Consider the following 17,374-nt stretch of genomic DNA (forward strand, 5'->3'; position numbering starts at 1 on the left):
ATACATACATACATACATACATACATACATACATACATACATACATACATACACACACACATATACATACACACACACATACACACACACATATATATATATATATACATACATATATATATATATATATATATACATATATATGCATATATATATACATATATACATACATACATACATACATACATACATACATACATACATACATACATACATACATACATACATACATACATACATATATACATACATATATATACACACACACACACACACACACACACACATATATATATATACACATATATATATATACACACATATATATATATGTGTAGGCCTACACACATCATATAATTAATTATAATTATAGTAGGCCTACAGTGGCTGATATACTAAAAAATAAACCTTTTATTTTTTAATCATGGAGGCCTGGGTCCTTCCAGGATAAAGGCTCCTCCCAAAATCGAGGCCTCCTCTCAAAATGGAAGCCTCTCCCCCAAGATGGAGGCCTGGTGTAGGTTCCTGATTCAAGGGGGTTCTCAGGGAGCTGTTGTGTCTCTCGCCATGTCAGGCCTCCATACCTTCCGTGGGTTCCTGATTCAAGGGACTCAGATCCCAGCACACCATACTTCCGCCTCTGATTGTTCTTAGGGAGCTGCTGTCTCGCTCCACGTCTCACGCTGGTCAGGTCCTCAGACAGGTGGAGATCGGGGCCAGCGGTGTTGGGGTCCAGGATCACAGGAGAGTAGGAGACGTTCTCCTCCAGCTTCTTACAGACTGCGTAGGCCAGGTTGCCCAGGTGTTTGCCCACGTCCAGCTGCGCTCCCTTGGGTAGAGCTGGTGAAGGTCGGCGCTGAGCTACTTTCCCTCTTGTAGCCTTGAACTTCTTCAGGAAGGAAATGTCTCCAGCCACCAGCTGCTGCTCCGTCTCGGTGACTGTGTGTGAAATGGTTTCTATCTGCTTTGACAGCTCCTCGATCTCCTTCTTCATCTTCTGACCTTTCAACTGCTCTTCGTCTCTCAGCGTAGTGATCCTGGACTTCTCTTCATCTTGGAGAAGCTGGTGAAGCTTCTCAAACTCCTTTTGAATCTGTCTCTCGGTGTGCGCGGTCTGGACATTAATGTCTGCTGCTATGTCCTCACACTTTCTCTTGGTCTCAACAAAGTCGTTTAACTTCTCCTTCTGGGGTTTCAATAATTTCTGAATTTCTTCCCTGTGGATCGCGGCAGCTTCATCGACAGGAAGGAATCTGTGGTTGGCGTGTTTTTCAGAGTGTCGACAGATGAGACACGCCGTCTCCAGGTCATCGAGACAGAAGAGCTTGAGTTTCTCACCGTGCAGAGCGCAGAGATCCACGTTCCCCCGCTGGAAGGCCTCCGACAGGTTCTTCAGGGCAATGTTCCTGGGTGGATCGGTCCTTGAAGATCTCCTCTTGCAAAGTGGACACTGCTGTTCCTGGTTTTGCGTCCACCAACTCTGCAGACAACCCTTGCAGAAACTGTGACTACACGATAGGATAACAGGGTCTTTAAAGATGTCACAGCAAACAGAACAGGACAGATCGTCAACTCGGGATGATGCGTCCGCCATTGTTGTCACAGAGTGAATCCAAACCGACAGGTCACACAGGTAGGCTATGTGAGTCGTGGCATTCACTCGTTATCTCGCTTTGAAACGCAGGTAAACCTTTGGTCTGTCTTGGCTTTAGCTGAAATGGCAAAGTGGCCATGTTTGTAATCTTTAACTTATCTACAAAATCATAAAACATTTTATGGTGATGTCCAATGTCCTAATGTCATCAGAAATAGGATAGACAAAAATAATTTACATCAAGAATCACTGTGACATTTTTCCCTCACTATCAGAACGGAGTGGCTCTGATCCACAGTCTGAAAATGGCCACTATCTCCTCAGTTCCTAAATCAATTTGTTTATAATTATTTTTAAACTTTATTATATTTCTTCATTATTAGCCTTGTAAATTGACTAAATACCAGTCTGTACCTTGTCTGGTAAATGGCCATCATGAAAACTCTCAAAGAAAAGGGGGAGTGCGTATTGGCGAAGAGCAACAGGTTCAACAGCAATAACGTGCAGTGGCCCTAAATTTAAATTTAAGCATATTATTCTAACCAAGTCAGAATGGTCCCTATGTAGTGGGTGTAACATATCATAATTCATTCACTAATCCAAGTCAATTTAATGATTTTAGACCAGTTGCGCTACCATCATTAATAATGAAAATCTTAGGGAAAATTTTGAAAACCTTGTTTTATCTATTGTGGATGAAAAACTTGATCCACTTCAATTTGCTTACCAATCAGGGAGAGGTGTTGAGGACGCAAAGCTTTTAATACTCAGTAACTTGTACAAACATTTAGAAAAGCCACAAGCCCATGTCAGGCTCTTGTTCGCAGACTTTTCATCGGCATTCAACACGATGCAGCCACATCTTTTAATAGAAAGGTTGCTATATGATTTTAAATTACCTCATCAGATTGTGTTATGGATTTTGGACTTCTTGACTGACAGAGTGCAGAGAGTGACGGTAAATGGTAGTTTCTCAGATTCTTTAATTATCTCCACAGGCTCGCCACAAGGGTGTGTCCTTTCGCCGTTACTCTTTATTCTGTATACTGACGGATGCAGGAGCAGTCAGGAGGGCAGCAGCTATTTGGTCAAATTTTCTGACGATACCGCGTTACTGTCCCTTCTCCAAGGCTCAGAATCTCTTGGACTTAAATGTATCTAAAACCAAGGAACTGATCATTGATGTTAGACGGAACAGAAATACAGCCAAAGAGTGTATCATACATAAGGAAAGTGTGGAAATAGTTGCATCTTATAAATATCTGGGTACTATTTTCGATGATCACCTGTAAATCAACATGTATAAATTGCTATTATAGTCAATTAATAGGGAGATAATCGATAATCGAAGCGAAATCTAATCGGACTGAAAAAATTAATCGTTAGATTAATCAATGCATCAAAAAAATAATCGCTAGATTAATCGTTAAAAAATAATCGTTACACACACGCACACACACACAAGCGCGTGCGCGAATGCATCCACTCCACCATAGGGTCTAAGCCAACAGCCGCCACAACGAGAACGCAAAATCATCATCAGAACCATGGACAGAGACTTAGCATCCCTAGATCACACGTCAAAATCGCGGAAACATCATTAGGACCACGTACACTGTATTTGCAACACACTGCCTACTATCAAAAAAACAAAACATAAATATTCCATTCAGCTGACCACACAACTACATTTCCCAAACAGCACAACTATGGCCTAATCAAAATGGCCAATGGTAACATACTCCTACATGGCACAGCGGCCATAACCAATCATAAAATAACAACTGCTCTTACCCGTTCAGAATTTAACTCTGCATGCCTTCTGTTCAGCGAACTCGTTGATAATAGGTGAAATCCAATTTTCTTGCTCTTTCATTCTCGATGGAGAGTATGGCCAATGCACTCAATCGCTACTGTGCCATGGCGCTCCTTAGGGAAGTCTTTATCAATTTGAGCTTGGAAAATGACCCCTCTGCCGTGGCTACTGTCAATGGTATGGTGAGGTACAGGAAAAACGCTGTGTAAACATTTCGAATGGGGGATAATCACGCTTCCGGGTTCCATTGGCGGGATTTGTCTCCGTTGTGCATGAACACTTCCGGCGCAGTTCAACAATGGCTGAAACATAGGCGTCACTGCTCTGTTCCACTTTGTACATCTAACAAACAACGCTACTTAAGTTTTCATTGATTGCCGAGTGAATTGTGTCTAAGGAAGAAGTGGATTCAAGCGGTTCACCGTGATAAAGGTCCAAACTTTAAAATAAAACAAGGTGGCACGTTTGTTTGTAGCCGGCATTTAGTGAAACAGACTACACTAACGCTACAGCGAGCAGGATAGCAATCAACCGGGTTCATATCAAGCGACTGAAAATCGGGTCTGTACCCTCCCGTTTCCAGTGGAACAACTGGGGACTGCTCCAAGTGTTGCTACCTTGCCGTGGTGGGGCAGCTTGTGTGCTTCCATGATTCTGAGAGCTATGCCGGCCGCGGTTTTTTTTTATACCCCTGGCAGGTTTTACCAAGCCGGACAGGTCAAAGAGGAGGGGACAGACTAAAAGCAACACCTGGCCCTCCAGGTTGGGGGTTGGGCGTGGGGTCAACAACTCCACCCCAAAAAAAGTATCCTGTTACAGAAACGTTAACAAGGGAAAAACCAGACACCTCGGCCTTGAGAGAAGATGGATCTCCTTCTGGAAGAGGTATGACGCGCGGTGGTGAAAGCCGCTTGGAAGCTGCCGTGCCGAAGACCATCCTATCAACAAGGGCTATCACCACATTCGGAACATGGAACGTTAGAACAATGTACGAAGCTGGGAAGACCGCACAAGTGGCTGCTGAAATGAGGAAGCACAACCTTGCCATTCTTGGAATCAGTGAAGCAAGATGGACCGGATCCGGACAGAGGAGGCTCACCACAGGAGAGCTGCTGTTGTACTCGGGCCATGAAGATGTCTCTGCACACCATACGCAGGGAGTGGGTTTGATGCTGTCCAAATCTGCACAGAGGGCACTCACAGGATGAGAGGCACATGGCCCTAGAACAATAACAGCTTCCTTCAAAACCGATAAGGAGAGAATAAGCATCAACATCATCCAATGCTACGCCCCTACCAACGACAGTGAAGAGGAAGACAAGGAGCAGTTCTACAACAGACTACAAGCCATAATCCAGAATTATCCTGCAAGAGACATCAACATCGCCATGGGAGACTTCAATGCAAAAATTGGAAGTGATAACAAGGGATACGAGGAGATCATGGGAAAACATGGTATAGGAGAGATGAATGAAAACGGAGAGAGATTTGCTGACCTATGTGCCACCAACAGCTTGGTCATAGGAGGAAGTGTCTTTCCGCACAAACGGATACACAAAGCCACTTGGATCTCACCTGACCTCTCCACTGAGAATCAGATAGACCATGAATGCATGACAAAGAAGTTCCGAAGGTCCCTCCAAGATGTATGTGTCAGAAGAGCGGATGTCGCATCGGACCACCATTTGCTGATTGCAAAGATGAAACTGAAGCTTAAGAGAAACTGGACCGGGGATAGGAATCAGAGACAGACAATCAACACAGCACCTCTACAGGACCCATTGAAGAGGGAAGAATTCAAGCTCACACTGAAGAATAGGTTTCAAGCATCACAAGAACTGACCGAAAAAGACACAAACATCGATGAAACATGGAAGGCGGTGAAAGAAGCACTGATCACAACATGTAAGGAAACACTTGGACCACGGAAATATCACAACAAAGAGTGGATATTAACAGAGTCACCGGCAAAGGTTGAGGAGAGGAAAAGAAAGAAGGCAGCAATGAATAACAGCCGCACCAGGGCAGAAAAAGCAAGAGCACAAAAAGAGTATTCGGATGCAAACAAGAGAGTAAAGAAAAGTATCAAAACCGACAAGAAAAAATTCATAGACACCCTAGCTAGAGAGGCAGAAGAGGCAGTCAAGCACAGAAACTGGAGAGACCTGTATGCCACCACCAAAAAGCTTGCAGGAAAGTTTAGTAAATCAGAAAGACCTGTAAAAGATAAGGAGGGGAAGCCTATCCCTGGAGAGGAAGGACAGAAAAGAAGATGGAAGGAATATTTTGAGGAGCTGCTCAACAGACCAACCCCAAAGGACCCACCAGACATCCAACAAGCAGACAAAGATCTACCAATAAACTGTAATGCACCCACAAAGGAAGAGATCCGCGAGGCCATAAAGAAGCTTAGGAACAACAAGACCCCAGGTCCCGATGGTATCCCAGCAGAGGCAATGAAAGCCGACTCGCAGACCATGGAAGAGATCCTACAACCTCTCTTCTAGAAGATCTGGGAAGTGGAGTACATCCCAACGGAACGGAAGGAGGGACACCTCACCAAGATACCGAAGAAAGGTGACTTAAGTAAATTTGCAAACTACAGAGGTGTTACACTGCTATCCATCACAAGTACAATTTTCTACAGAATCATATTGGACAGGATGATAGATGCTGTTGATCTCCAGCTCAGAGACCAACAGGCTGGCTTCCGCAAGGATAGATCATGTATAGATCAGATTGCAACCCTGCGCATCATCCTAGAGCAGTCACTGGAGTGGAACTCACCTCTGTATGTGAACTTTATTGATTATGAGAAGGCCTTTGACAGCTTTGATAGAAAAACACTCTGGAAGCTGCTCAGACATCATGGAGTTCCAGAGAAGCTCACCAACATCATTCAAAAGTCCTACGGAGGGATGGTCTGCAGGGTGATCCACAGAGGGCAACTCACGGACGCCTTCCAAGTACACACAGGAGTAAGGCAGGGATGCCTGATGTCACCATTTCTCTTCCTTCTGGCGATAGATTGGGTAATGAAGCAATCCACAGAAGATAAGAGAAATGGCATACAGTGGATGATGTGGACACAGCTAGACGACCTTGATTTTGCAGATGACCTGGCCCTTCTCTCCCATACCCAACAGCAGATGCAGGATAAGACCAACACCATCGCAACCAACTCAGCTCGCCTCGGTTTAAGCATCCACAGGGGGAAGAGCAAGATTTTAAGGGTGAATGCTGCCGATACTTCGCCCATCAATCTGGAAGGTGAAGCACTTGAGGAGGTAGAAGAGTTCACCTACCTAGGCAGCATTGTTGACAAACAGGGCGGAACTGATGCCGATGTACGCGTTAGGACTGGCAAGGCTAGAGGGGGCATTCATCCAACTTAAGAACATCTGGAGTTCAAGGGACCTGGCCATCACAACAAAGATCCGGATCTTCAACACCAATGTAAAGTCAGTTCTGCTGTACGGAGTCGAAACATGGAGAACCACTGTGCGCACCATAAACAAAATCCAAACCTTCATCAATAACTGCCTTAGACAAATACTCCGTATCCACTGGCCCGACACCATCAGTAACAAAGATCTGTGGCAAAGAACCAACCAGCGACCTGCTGAGGAAGAGATCATCAAAAGACGTTGGAGATGGATAGGACATACTCTCCGCAAACCCGCCTCAAATGTAACAAGGCAATCTTTGAAGTGGAACCCCCAAGGAAAAAGGAAGAGAGGACGACCAAGAAGTTCCTGGCGCAGAGAGGTGGAGGCAGACACCAAGCGGATGGGCTACACGTGGGGACAGCTGGAGAAGTTATCGCAGGACCGGGATGCTTGGAGAACCCTTGTTGACGGCCTAAGCCCCAGTAGGGGTAAAAGGCGATGATGATGATCAACTCGCTTAGGCCATGACGTTCACCCAGCCCTTCCTCTGGAGCAACTGCTGCCGTGTGAAGAGCCGATGGAGGAGATCGCAGCTTCGGTGGTGATGACAGAACATGATTACGGTTCTGATCCTAAACCAGGTTGTCAGTGTGTTTGTTAGTGTTCTGAAATATTGGCCTACTAGTACCCCATACTGTTCTTAAACCACCTAGCTGACAGGATGTACTACCTATGGTTTAATCATAGAATGGGCTCTTAGTAGGTTATACCGAGGAGGTAGGTGAACTTTTCAGAACTCGGCCACAAAATGTTTAGTCTTATTTATGTCCCAGCATTTGACCAATACCACAATGTGAAAAGCTTCATCACAAGTACAAATGTTGCATTTTATATCTTACTTAATTGAATGTAAAGGTGAATATTGAGCTATAAAAAGCAAATTTTAGAAGCAATATTGAGCCATAAAAAGCAATTTCTTTAGAGTTCCAAACTACTTCCATAACTACTTCCAATATGCAAGTCACAGCCAAAATCTGGGTCAGATGTTTTAATTCTTTTTCTCATCTCATACAGGTGCACTGGAGTTGCTGTACGCATACAGCAATTGGAAGAAACAGTCAAGGAGCTGACAAGAGAGCTGTCACAGCCGGAAGTGGGTACCTTGTCACTGGCCCCTCCTCGTGTTAAGGTTGTTGATTATAGTATTGCTTCGCTTTCGCTAAACTTTCTTCTCCCCTCGCTCTACTTTCCCATAACAAATGGCCACTTTATTGCAGTTCCTAAATTTATTTATATAATCATTTAATTTTCATTTAGTCATACATCGGCATTAAGCAATCTGTGAACCTCTTAACGTTGGTGAGTTGTAATCCTGCAAAATGTCAAAGAACAAGTCTGAATGGATATATTTCTTTGGACATCAGGGCGTCTGTAATAGACCTCTGAAGAATAAGTCCCAACTCCTAGGCTCCCGGTTCCCTCCGTCAAATATCTATGGGAAATAACGTTTTTGAATGTTAATGCATAACAAACTCTGTAGGTGCATGGCAAAGAAGTAAAAGCTGCGTCACGTTTTGAACTACAAACTTTTTCCATCTAGTTTCCCGTGGGATTTTGGATTGTCGGTGCCGTTAAAGTAAACGATTATTAATGCCAACCGGGATGCGGGAGCTAGTACCGATCTGCGCGGTCTTCAAATGTCATGACCGTGATAAGACTTTGTTGGCTGTTATTGAGATTTAGATAGATCGATTTCACACATGAACGAGCAGCGTTGGTGCGCGCCCTTCAGGATCAACACATGGTGTTTGAGGAAAGTATCCAAATAATTAGTGTTATTACTATTATATTTTTAGTGAAACCTGTACGTACAGAAGAGGATTAGGGCCATATGATTATTTTTCAGAGTTTAAATCAGAATTCTGAGTTTAAAATCAGTACTATATTTATGCTGACTTTAATCTCAGAAATCTGATTTTAAACTCAGTATTCTGAGATTAACGTCGGAATTCTGACATTAAAATCTGAACTCACATGTGGCTGGTAGTGAGTTGTCGTCTTTGGAGAAAAGTTTAAGTTCATCTTTAAAATGGAACACATGACAAAAGCTGAGTTGAAGGAATCAGTGAAAAGATATTCCCTGGCTACCAATGATGTCTCAAAGGATTTCATTCAGGAAATTCACCCAGCGAGCCGTCTACTTATGGGGTCATGAAAAGGCTCTGCATACAGGCTATTAAATATCCTCCTACAGGAGAACCTTGATTTGGTTTTCCAAATCTAACAGTATCCCTTAGAGTTTTCCTGACAATGCCTATGACAGTTGCCTCTCTGGAGAGATCGTTCAGCAAGCTAAAGTTGATAAAGACATCGTTCCAACATGAGTAATGATCGCTTAACCCAATTAGCAGGAATTTCATTTGAAAACAGTGCGGCACAAACTATTTCATTTGTTGCAATACTCGATAAAGGGGCAAGCTAAGGAGCGCTCTAGAATCTTTGGTGGCAACATTGTTGCATAGGCATAAGCTAATTGGTTATGTCACACATTTACACCACACGTAATCATTATCAATTTAATAAGTAATACATTTACACCACACGTAATCATTTTCAATTTAATTAGTAATACATTTACACCACACAATCATTTTCTATTTTATTAGTAATACATTTACACAACATATAACCCTGTTAAATTTAGTTAGCAATACATTATGTTTCATTTGTTATAATGATAATGTTTGTCAATTTCTAAGTGTTAATTATTTGTTAATATGAGAGACCGACAGAGACAGACAGACAGACACAGACAGACACAGACAGAGACAGAGAAATATATATAGGCCTACACACATCATATAATTATAGTAGGCCTACAGTGGCTGATATACTACAAAATAAACCTTTTATCTTTTAATATTTCTTAAAACCTATGCCTTGGAGTTGGCATTGTGCGTGAGGCCATAAGGTGCAGGCTTGTTGTTGATTCTCTTCTACTTTCCCCCATATAAAAATTGGGCCAGGATGGAGGCCTGGGTGTGGGTTCCTGATTCAAGGGACTCAGATCCCAGCATGCCATACTTCCGCCTCTGATTGTTCTTAGGGAGCTGCTGTCTCGCTCCACGTCTCACGCTGGTCAGGTCCTCAGACAGGTGGAGATCGGGGCCAGCGGTGTTGGGGGTCCAGCTGCGCTCCCTTGGGTAGAGCTGGCGAGGGTCGGGGCCGAGCTATTTTCTCTCTTGTAGCCTTGAACTTCTTCAGGAAGGAAATGTCTCCAGCCCCCAGCTGCTGCTCAGTCTCGGTGACTGTGTGTGAAATGATTTCTATCTGCTTCGACCACACCTCAATCTCCTTGTTCATCTTCTGACCTTTCAACTGCTCTTCGCCTCTCAGCGCAGTGATCATGGACTTCTCTTCATCTTGGAAAAGCTGGTGAAGCTTCTCAAACTCCTTTTGAATCCGTCTCTCGGTGTGCGCGGTCTGGACATTAATGTCTGCTGCTATGTCCTCACACTTTCTCTTGGTCTCAACGAAATCGTTTAACTTCTCCTTCTGGGGTTTCATTAATTTCTGAATTTCTTCCCTGTGGATCAGGGCAGCTTCATCCACAGGAAGGAATCTGTGGTTAGCATGTTTTTCAGAGTGTCGACAGATGACACACGCCGTCTCCAGGTCATCGAGACAGAAGAGCTTCAGTTTCTCACCGTGCAGAGCGCAGAGATCCGCGTTCTCCCGCTGAAAGGCCTCCGACAGGTTCTTCAGAGCGATGTTCCTGGGTGGTTCGGTCTTTGAAGATCTCCTCTTGCAAAGTGGACACTGCTGTTCCTGGTTTCGCATCCACCAACTCTGCAAACAGCCCTTGCAGAAACTGTGACTACACGATAGGATAACAGGGTCGTTAAAGATGTCACAACAAACAGAACAGGACAGATCGTCCACTAGGCATGATTTGTACGCCATTCTAGACACAGAGTGAACCCAAAACGACTGATCAGACAGGTATATGAGGGCTTGCGTTCTCTCGTTAACTCGCTTTTGCTTTCACCTCACCTTATAGAGTGGCGAAGTCGCGCCTCTTCCGGTAGAGCTCATGGGACCTATGAGATCGAAAGATATGAATGGGTGTCAATGGAGAGAAAATTATTATTTTCTGGTCCCAGTTTTTATATGCCCTGGATTACACATATGTTGTTTGTGGATTTAAATGATAATCTTTCATGCAAAGAAAACTTAAATTTTTCGTGAAGAAGTTTGATAATTTTAGGTTTTATGTGAGGCCGCTTTGTGAACTACAGCTTTTCGCTGCTCTCGACGCATATGATATACGTCACCACACCCGCACTTGGAACTCGGCACAGAGATGGCGATCTCTCTGCTCCACTTCACCACTTTTTTTCAAGGCGACGATAAAAGCATAGAAAGAGGTGAAAACCACTATAAGTCGGGGCATGTGTAGAGTTTTAGTTATGTGCCATCTCTATGTGCCATCTCTGTGTCGAGTTCCAAGTGCGGTTGTGGTGACGTATATCATATGCGTCGAGAGCAGCAAAGAGCTGTAGTTCACAAAGCGGCCTCACATAAAACCTAAAATTATCAAACTTCTTCACGAATTCTTTTAGTTTTCTTTGCATGAAGAATTATCATTTAAATCCACAAACAACATATGTGTAATCCGGGGCATATAAAGACCGGGACCAGAAAATAATTATTTTCTCTCCATTGACACCCATTCATATTTCTCGATCTCATAGGTCCCATGAGCTCTACCGGAACGAACGGAGTGGCTCTGATCGACAGTCGGAAAATTGCCACTATATCCGTAGTTCCTAAATGTGATTATTTATAATTATTTGAGAAAATATTATTATATTTCAGATTTACTACATAACAATCTGAACCTCGTCTGGTTTGGTAAGTTGCCATGAAAACTGTCAAAGAAAGGGGGAAGTGCGTATTGGCGAAAAACAACGCCCCCTTCGGGTTCAACTCAAGGCTGCTTAAACACTATTCCAAATTATACCAAACTGAGAGCAGATCTTGGAGAAGTCCTTATATTATTATTCTTTTTCATTTCATAAAAAAAAAAAGATCTAAGATCAAAAAACGCAGATCATTTCTAAATAAAGTGATGAGTAGGCCTAGACGGTGTGCTACTCAAGCCCGTTTAAAATTAGACCAGTGCCTTGGAGCTGGACGACGGAATGCTTTTGAGAATTGGTCTTTTAACTTTGAGACGATTATACAGAACTGAGCATATTAATCCAACTCATTCAACGCTGCTGTGTGAACTTGTGATCGAGCTTGATGCATTAACACTGTGTGGCCTGCTGCAGTGCAGACAGGGGGAGTCCATATCGGAGGAGCGGGTGAGAAGAGACCAGAAGCTTTGTTCGAAATCGTTCCCTATCACGGATATAGTGCACTATATAGGGTGCTCGCCATTTTGTAGTGGTGTTCGAAATCTCCCCAAAATTTGAGTGTACATGCGATGTTCCCTACATGTTACTCCCGTACACAATCATGGGCTACACAAGATCACTCGAACTCCCCCTGGTTTGAACTCAAAGAGTCTAATTGTCATGACCTCGGGAGCGCTTGTATTCCGAGGTAGAGCGGGATCAATCTCTCCAAGTGTCGGTTCCGCCCCCGTGCTGGTGTCTTCTCATCGATACCATCACTAGGCTACAGCAGAACCAACTGTTGTTTGATCAACAGTTGGCCTACCTGCATCCATGGCGAAATTACCAGTTTTAGCAAGATGCACAAGGACGTACAATAGCCATGGGGTAGGCTACTGCCTCAGAGCGGCCAACGCTAAAGACAAAGTCGGCATTGACCTACATTGAAACATAACATAAAACACTACAGTCAATATAATCTTCATGAAATGAAATGGTAAAGAATAGAAAAGTAAAAAGAGTAAAACCAAATTTAATTTTTTTCTTTACCTTTTTGAATAAATTGTTTGGGCCGAGTCAGACTCGAGACTGGAGCTCCAGGGAACGTATCCTTCCTCCGATCATGTTTTAAAGTTCCTCAATTGGAGTAGTGGAAGGTGAGAACAGCATCTGTACTACCATGGCAACAAACCCTTGCCCTGAAAAGGCCAAATATTATTAATTTACGAATGTAATTAAAAAAATAAGAGATCAAAGATCACAACAGAACTTTTTCAGCCTTTTAGCATGTATGTATTAATGCGTTTAAAATTAGTCTATGGTGACTATGCATAACTGAGCAAATTACTTTAACCAAGTCAGAAATTTCCCAGGTCAGTTAAGCTCTCTGGGGAGATGACTTCGAACCAACACGCTCTCATCACAAAGGTTTTGCTGCCCCTTGGTGGCCGCTGTATGTCACTGTATGCTGTACTTGATCACATTTGCAAACTCACCCAAATTATTTGTCCCCTATTAACTTTCTTTTTTTATTATTCTCTCAGTCCTGTCAACAGTACCGAAAGTAAAATGACAAACAGGCCTGCCAATTCCCTCTGAAGCTCCCCCAGAAATCACCCTTTTCGATTTATTAACTGATAATAATATGATTATGTCAAACATTTACACATGTAATCCTGTTCAATTTAAATAGTAATACATTTACACAGCATATAACCCTGTTAAACTTAGTAATACATTTGCACAGCATATAACCCACCCTGTTCAACTTAATTAGTAATAATCCATAATTGTATATATTGAAAATATAACACGATGTTACGTAATTAGGAAACCCTGTATACATAAATGATCTCTGACCATTTTAGAGGACTAACAGGCAAGAGTAGGCGGCCTATCTCATAAGATTCCATTCTAGAATTTTGCCAAAAACGGAGCGGGGGCTGGTAGTGAGTTGTCGTCTTTGGAAAAAAAGTTTAAGTTCATCTTTAAAATGTAACACATGACAAATGCTGAGTTGGAGGAATCAGTGAAAAGATATTCCCTGGCTACCAATGATGTCTCAAGGGATATCATTCAGGAAATTCACCCAGCGAGCCGTCTACTTAGGGGTCATGAAAAGGCTCTGGATACAGGCAAATATCCTCCTACAGGAGAACCTTGATTTGGTTTTCCAAATCTAACAGTATCCCTGACAATGCCTATTACAGTTGCCTCTGTGGAGAGATCGTTCAGCAAGCTAAAGTTGATAAAGACATCGTTCCAACATGAGTAATGATCGCTTAACCCAATTAGCAGTAATTTCAATTGAAAACAGTGCGGCACAAACTATTTCATTTGATGCAATACGATAAATGGGCAAGCCAAGGAGCGCTCTAGAATCTTTGGTGGCAACATTGTTGCATAAGCATAAGCTACTTGGTTAGGTCACACATTTACACCACACGTAATCATTATCAATTTAATTAGTAATACATTTACACCACACGTAATCATTTAATTTAATTAGTAATACATTTACACCACACGTAATCATTTTCAATTTAATTAGTAATACATTTACACCACACGTAATCATTTTCAATTTAATTTGTAATACATTTACACCACACGTAATCATTTTCAATTTATTTAGTAATACATTTACACAACATATAACCCTGTTAAATTTAGTTAGCAATACATTATGTTGCATTTGTTATAATGATGTTTGTCAATTTCTAAGTGTTAATTATTTGTTAAGACAGACAGACAGACAGACAGACAGACAGACAGACAGACAGACAGACAGACAGACAGACAGACAGACAGACAGACATCATATAATTATAGTAGGCCTACAATGGCTGATATACTACAAAATAAACCTTTTATTTTTTAATATTTTTTAAAATCTATGCCTTGGAGTTGGCATTGTGCGTGAGGCCATAAGGTGCAGGCTTGTTGTTGATTCTCTTCTAATTTCCCCCATATAAAAATTGGGCCAGGATGGAGGCCTGGGTGTGGGTTCCTGATTCAAGGGACTCAGATCCCAGCATGCCATACTTCCGCCTCTAATTGTTCTTAGGGAGCTGCTGTCTCGCTCCACGTCTCACGCTGGTCAGGTCCTCAGACAGGTGGAGATCGGGGCCAGCGGTGTTGGGGTCCAGGATCACAGGGAAGGAGGAGACGTTCTCCTCCAGCTTCTTCCAGACTGCGTAGGCCAGGTTGCCCAGGTGTTTTTCCACGTCCAGCTGCGCTCCCTTGGGTAGAGCTGGCGAGGGTCGGGGCCGAGCTATTTTCTCTCTTGTAGCCTTGAACTTCTTCAGGAAGGAAATGTCTCCAGCCCCCAGCTGCTGCTCAGTCTCGGTGACTGTGTGTGAAATGATTTCTATCTGCTTCGACCACACCTCAATCTCCTTGTTCATCTTCTGACCTTTCAACTGCTCTTCGCCTCTCAGCGCAGTGATCATGGACTTCTCTTCATCTTGGAGAAGCTGGTGAAGCTTCTCAAACTCCTTTTGAATCCGTCTCTCGGTGTGCGCGGTCTGGACATTAATGTCTGCTGCTATGTCCTCACACTTTCTCTTGGTCTCAACGAAATCGTTTAACTTCTCCTTCTGGGGTTTCATTAATTTCTGAATTTCTTCCCTGTGGATCAGGGCAGCTTCATCCACAGGAAGGAATCTGTGGTTAGCATGTTTTTCAGAGTGTCGACAGATGACACACGCCGTCTCCAGGTCATCGAGACAGAAGAGCTTGAGTTTCTCACCGTGCAGAGCGCAGAGATCCGCGTTCTCCCGCTGAAAGGCCTCCGACAGGTTCTTCAGAGCGATGTTCCTGGGTGGTTCGGTCTTTGAAGATCTCCTCTTGCAAAGTGGACACTGCTGTTCCTGGTTTCGCATCCACCAACTCTGCAAACAGCCCTTGCAGAAACTGTGACTACACGATAGGATAACAGGGTCATTAAAGATGTCACAACAAACAGAACAGGACAGATCGTCCACTAGGCATGATTTGTACGCCATTCTAGACACAGAGTGAACCCAAAACGACTGATCAGACAGGTATATGAGGGCTTGCGTTCTCTCGTTAACTCGCTTTTGCTTTCACCTCACCTTATAGAGTGGCGAAGTCGCGCCTCTTCCGGTAGAGCTCATGGGACCTATGAGATCGAAAGATATGAATGGGTGTCAATGGAGAGAAAATTATTATTTTCTGGTCCCAGTTTTTATATGCCCTGGATTACACATATGTTGTTTGTGGATTTAAATGATAATCTTTCATGCAAAGAAAACTTAAATTTTTCGTGAAGAAGTTTGATAATTTTAGGTTTTATGTGAGGCCGCTTTGTGAACTACAGCTTTTCGCTGCTCTCGACGCATATGATATACGTCACCACACCCGCACTTGGAACTCGGCACAGAGATGGCGATCTCTCTGCTCCACTTCACCACTTTTTTTCCAAGGCGACGATAAAAGCATAGAAAGAGGTGAAAACCACTATAAGTCGGGGCATGTGTAGAGTTTTAGTTATGTGCCATCTCTATGTGCCATCTCTGTGTCGAGTTCCAAGTGCGGTTGTGGTGACGTATATCATATGCGTCGAGAGCAGCGAAGAGCTGTAGTTCACAAAGCGGCCTCACATAAAACCTAAAATTATCAAACTTCTTCACGAATTTTTTTAGTTTTCTTTGCATGAAGAATTATCATTTAAATCCACAAACAACATATGCGTAATCCGGGGCATATAAAGACCGGGACCAGAAAATAATTATTTTCTCTCCATTGACACCCATTCACATTTCTCGATCTCATAGGTCCCATGAGCTCTACCGGAAGAGGCGTGACCTCGCCTCTCTGGAGTGGCGAAGTCTGCGACAGTTTCGTCACTATCCGAACGAACGGAGTGGCTCTGATCGACAGTCGGAAAATTGCCACTATATCCGTAGTTCCTAAATGTGATTATTTATAATTATTTGAGAAAATATTATTATATTTCAGATTTACTATATAACAATCTGAACCTCGTCTGGTTTGGTAAGTTGCCATGAAAACTGTCAAAGAAAGGGGGAAGTGCGTATTGGCGAAAAACAACGCCCCCTTCGGGTTCAACTCAAGGCTGCTTAAACACTATTCCAAATTATACCAAACTGAGAGCAGATCTTGCAGAAGTCCTTATATTATTATTCTTTTTCATTTCATAAAAAAAAAAAGATCTAAGATCAAAAAACGCAGATCATTTCTAAATAAAGTGATGAGTAGGCCTAGACGGTGTGCTACTCAAGCCCGTTTAAAATTAGACCAGTGCCTTGGAGCTGGACGACGGAATGCTTTTGAGAATTGGTCTTTTAACTTTGAGACGATTATACAGAACTGAGCATATTAATCCAACTCATCCAACGCTGCTGTGTGAACTTGTGATCGAGCTTGATGCATTAACACTGTGTGGCCTGCTGCAGTGCAGACAGGGGGAGTCCATATCGGAGGAGCGGGTGAGAAGAGACCAGAAGCTTTGTTCGAAATCGTTCCCTATCACGGATATAGTGCACTATATAGGGTGCTCGCCATTTTGTAGTGGCGTTCGAAATCTCCCCAAAATTTGAGTGTACATACGATGTTCCCTACATGTTACTCCCGTACACAAACATGGGCTACACAAGATCACTCGAACTCCCCCTGGTTTGAACTCAAA

The 17,374-nt window shown here is 43.1% G+C and overlaps 2 protein-coding genes and 1 pseudogene across 2 annotated transcripts; all 3 read right to left on the reverse strand.

Annotated features, from left to right (window-relative positions):
- Positions 1-359: 359 nt before the first annotated feature.
- Positions 360-1,666, reverse strand: LOC115548005 (tripartite motif-containing protein 35-like). Its single transcript, XM_030362565.1, has one exon. It carries the CDS (start codon positions 1,592-1,594, stop codon positions 419-421), a length of 1,176 nt encoding a protein of 391 aa, XP_030218425.1. The 5' UTR covers positions 1,595-1,666; the 3' UTR covers positions 360-418.
- Positions 1,667-9,403: 7,737 nt separating this feature from the next.
- LOC115548006 (tripartite motif-containing protein 35-like) lies at positions 9,404-10,867 on the reverse strand (annotated as a pseudogene).
- Positions 10,868-14,227: 3,360 nt separating this feature from the next.
- LOC115547480 (tripartite motif-containing protein 35) lies at positions 14,228-15,812 on the reverse strand. The gene has a single exon (XM_030361724.1). It carries the CDS (start codon positions 15,705-15,707, stop codon positions 14,754-14,756), a length of 954 nt encoding a protein of 317 aa, XP_030217584.1. The 5' UTR covers positions 15,708-15,812; the 3' UTR covers positions 14,228-14,753.
- Between the last annotated feature and the right edge of the window lie 1,562 nt (positions 15,813-17,374).

This window comes from Gadus morhua, chromosome 7 (assembly GCF_902167405.1).
Source record: "Gadus morhua chromosome 7, gadMor3.0, whole genome shotgun sequence".
Classification (NCBI taxonomy): Eukaryota; Metazoa; Chordata; class Actinopteri; order Gadiformes; family Gadidae; genus Gadus; species Gadus morhua.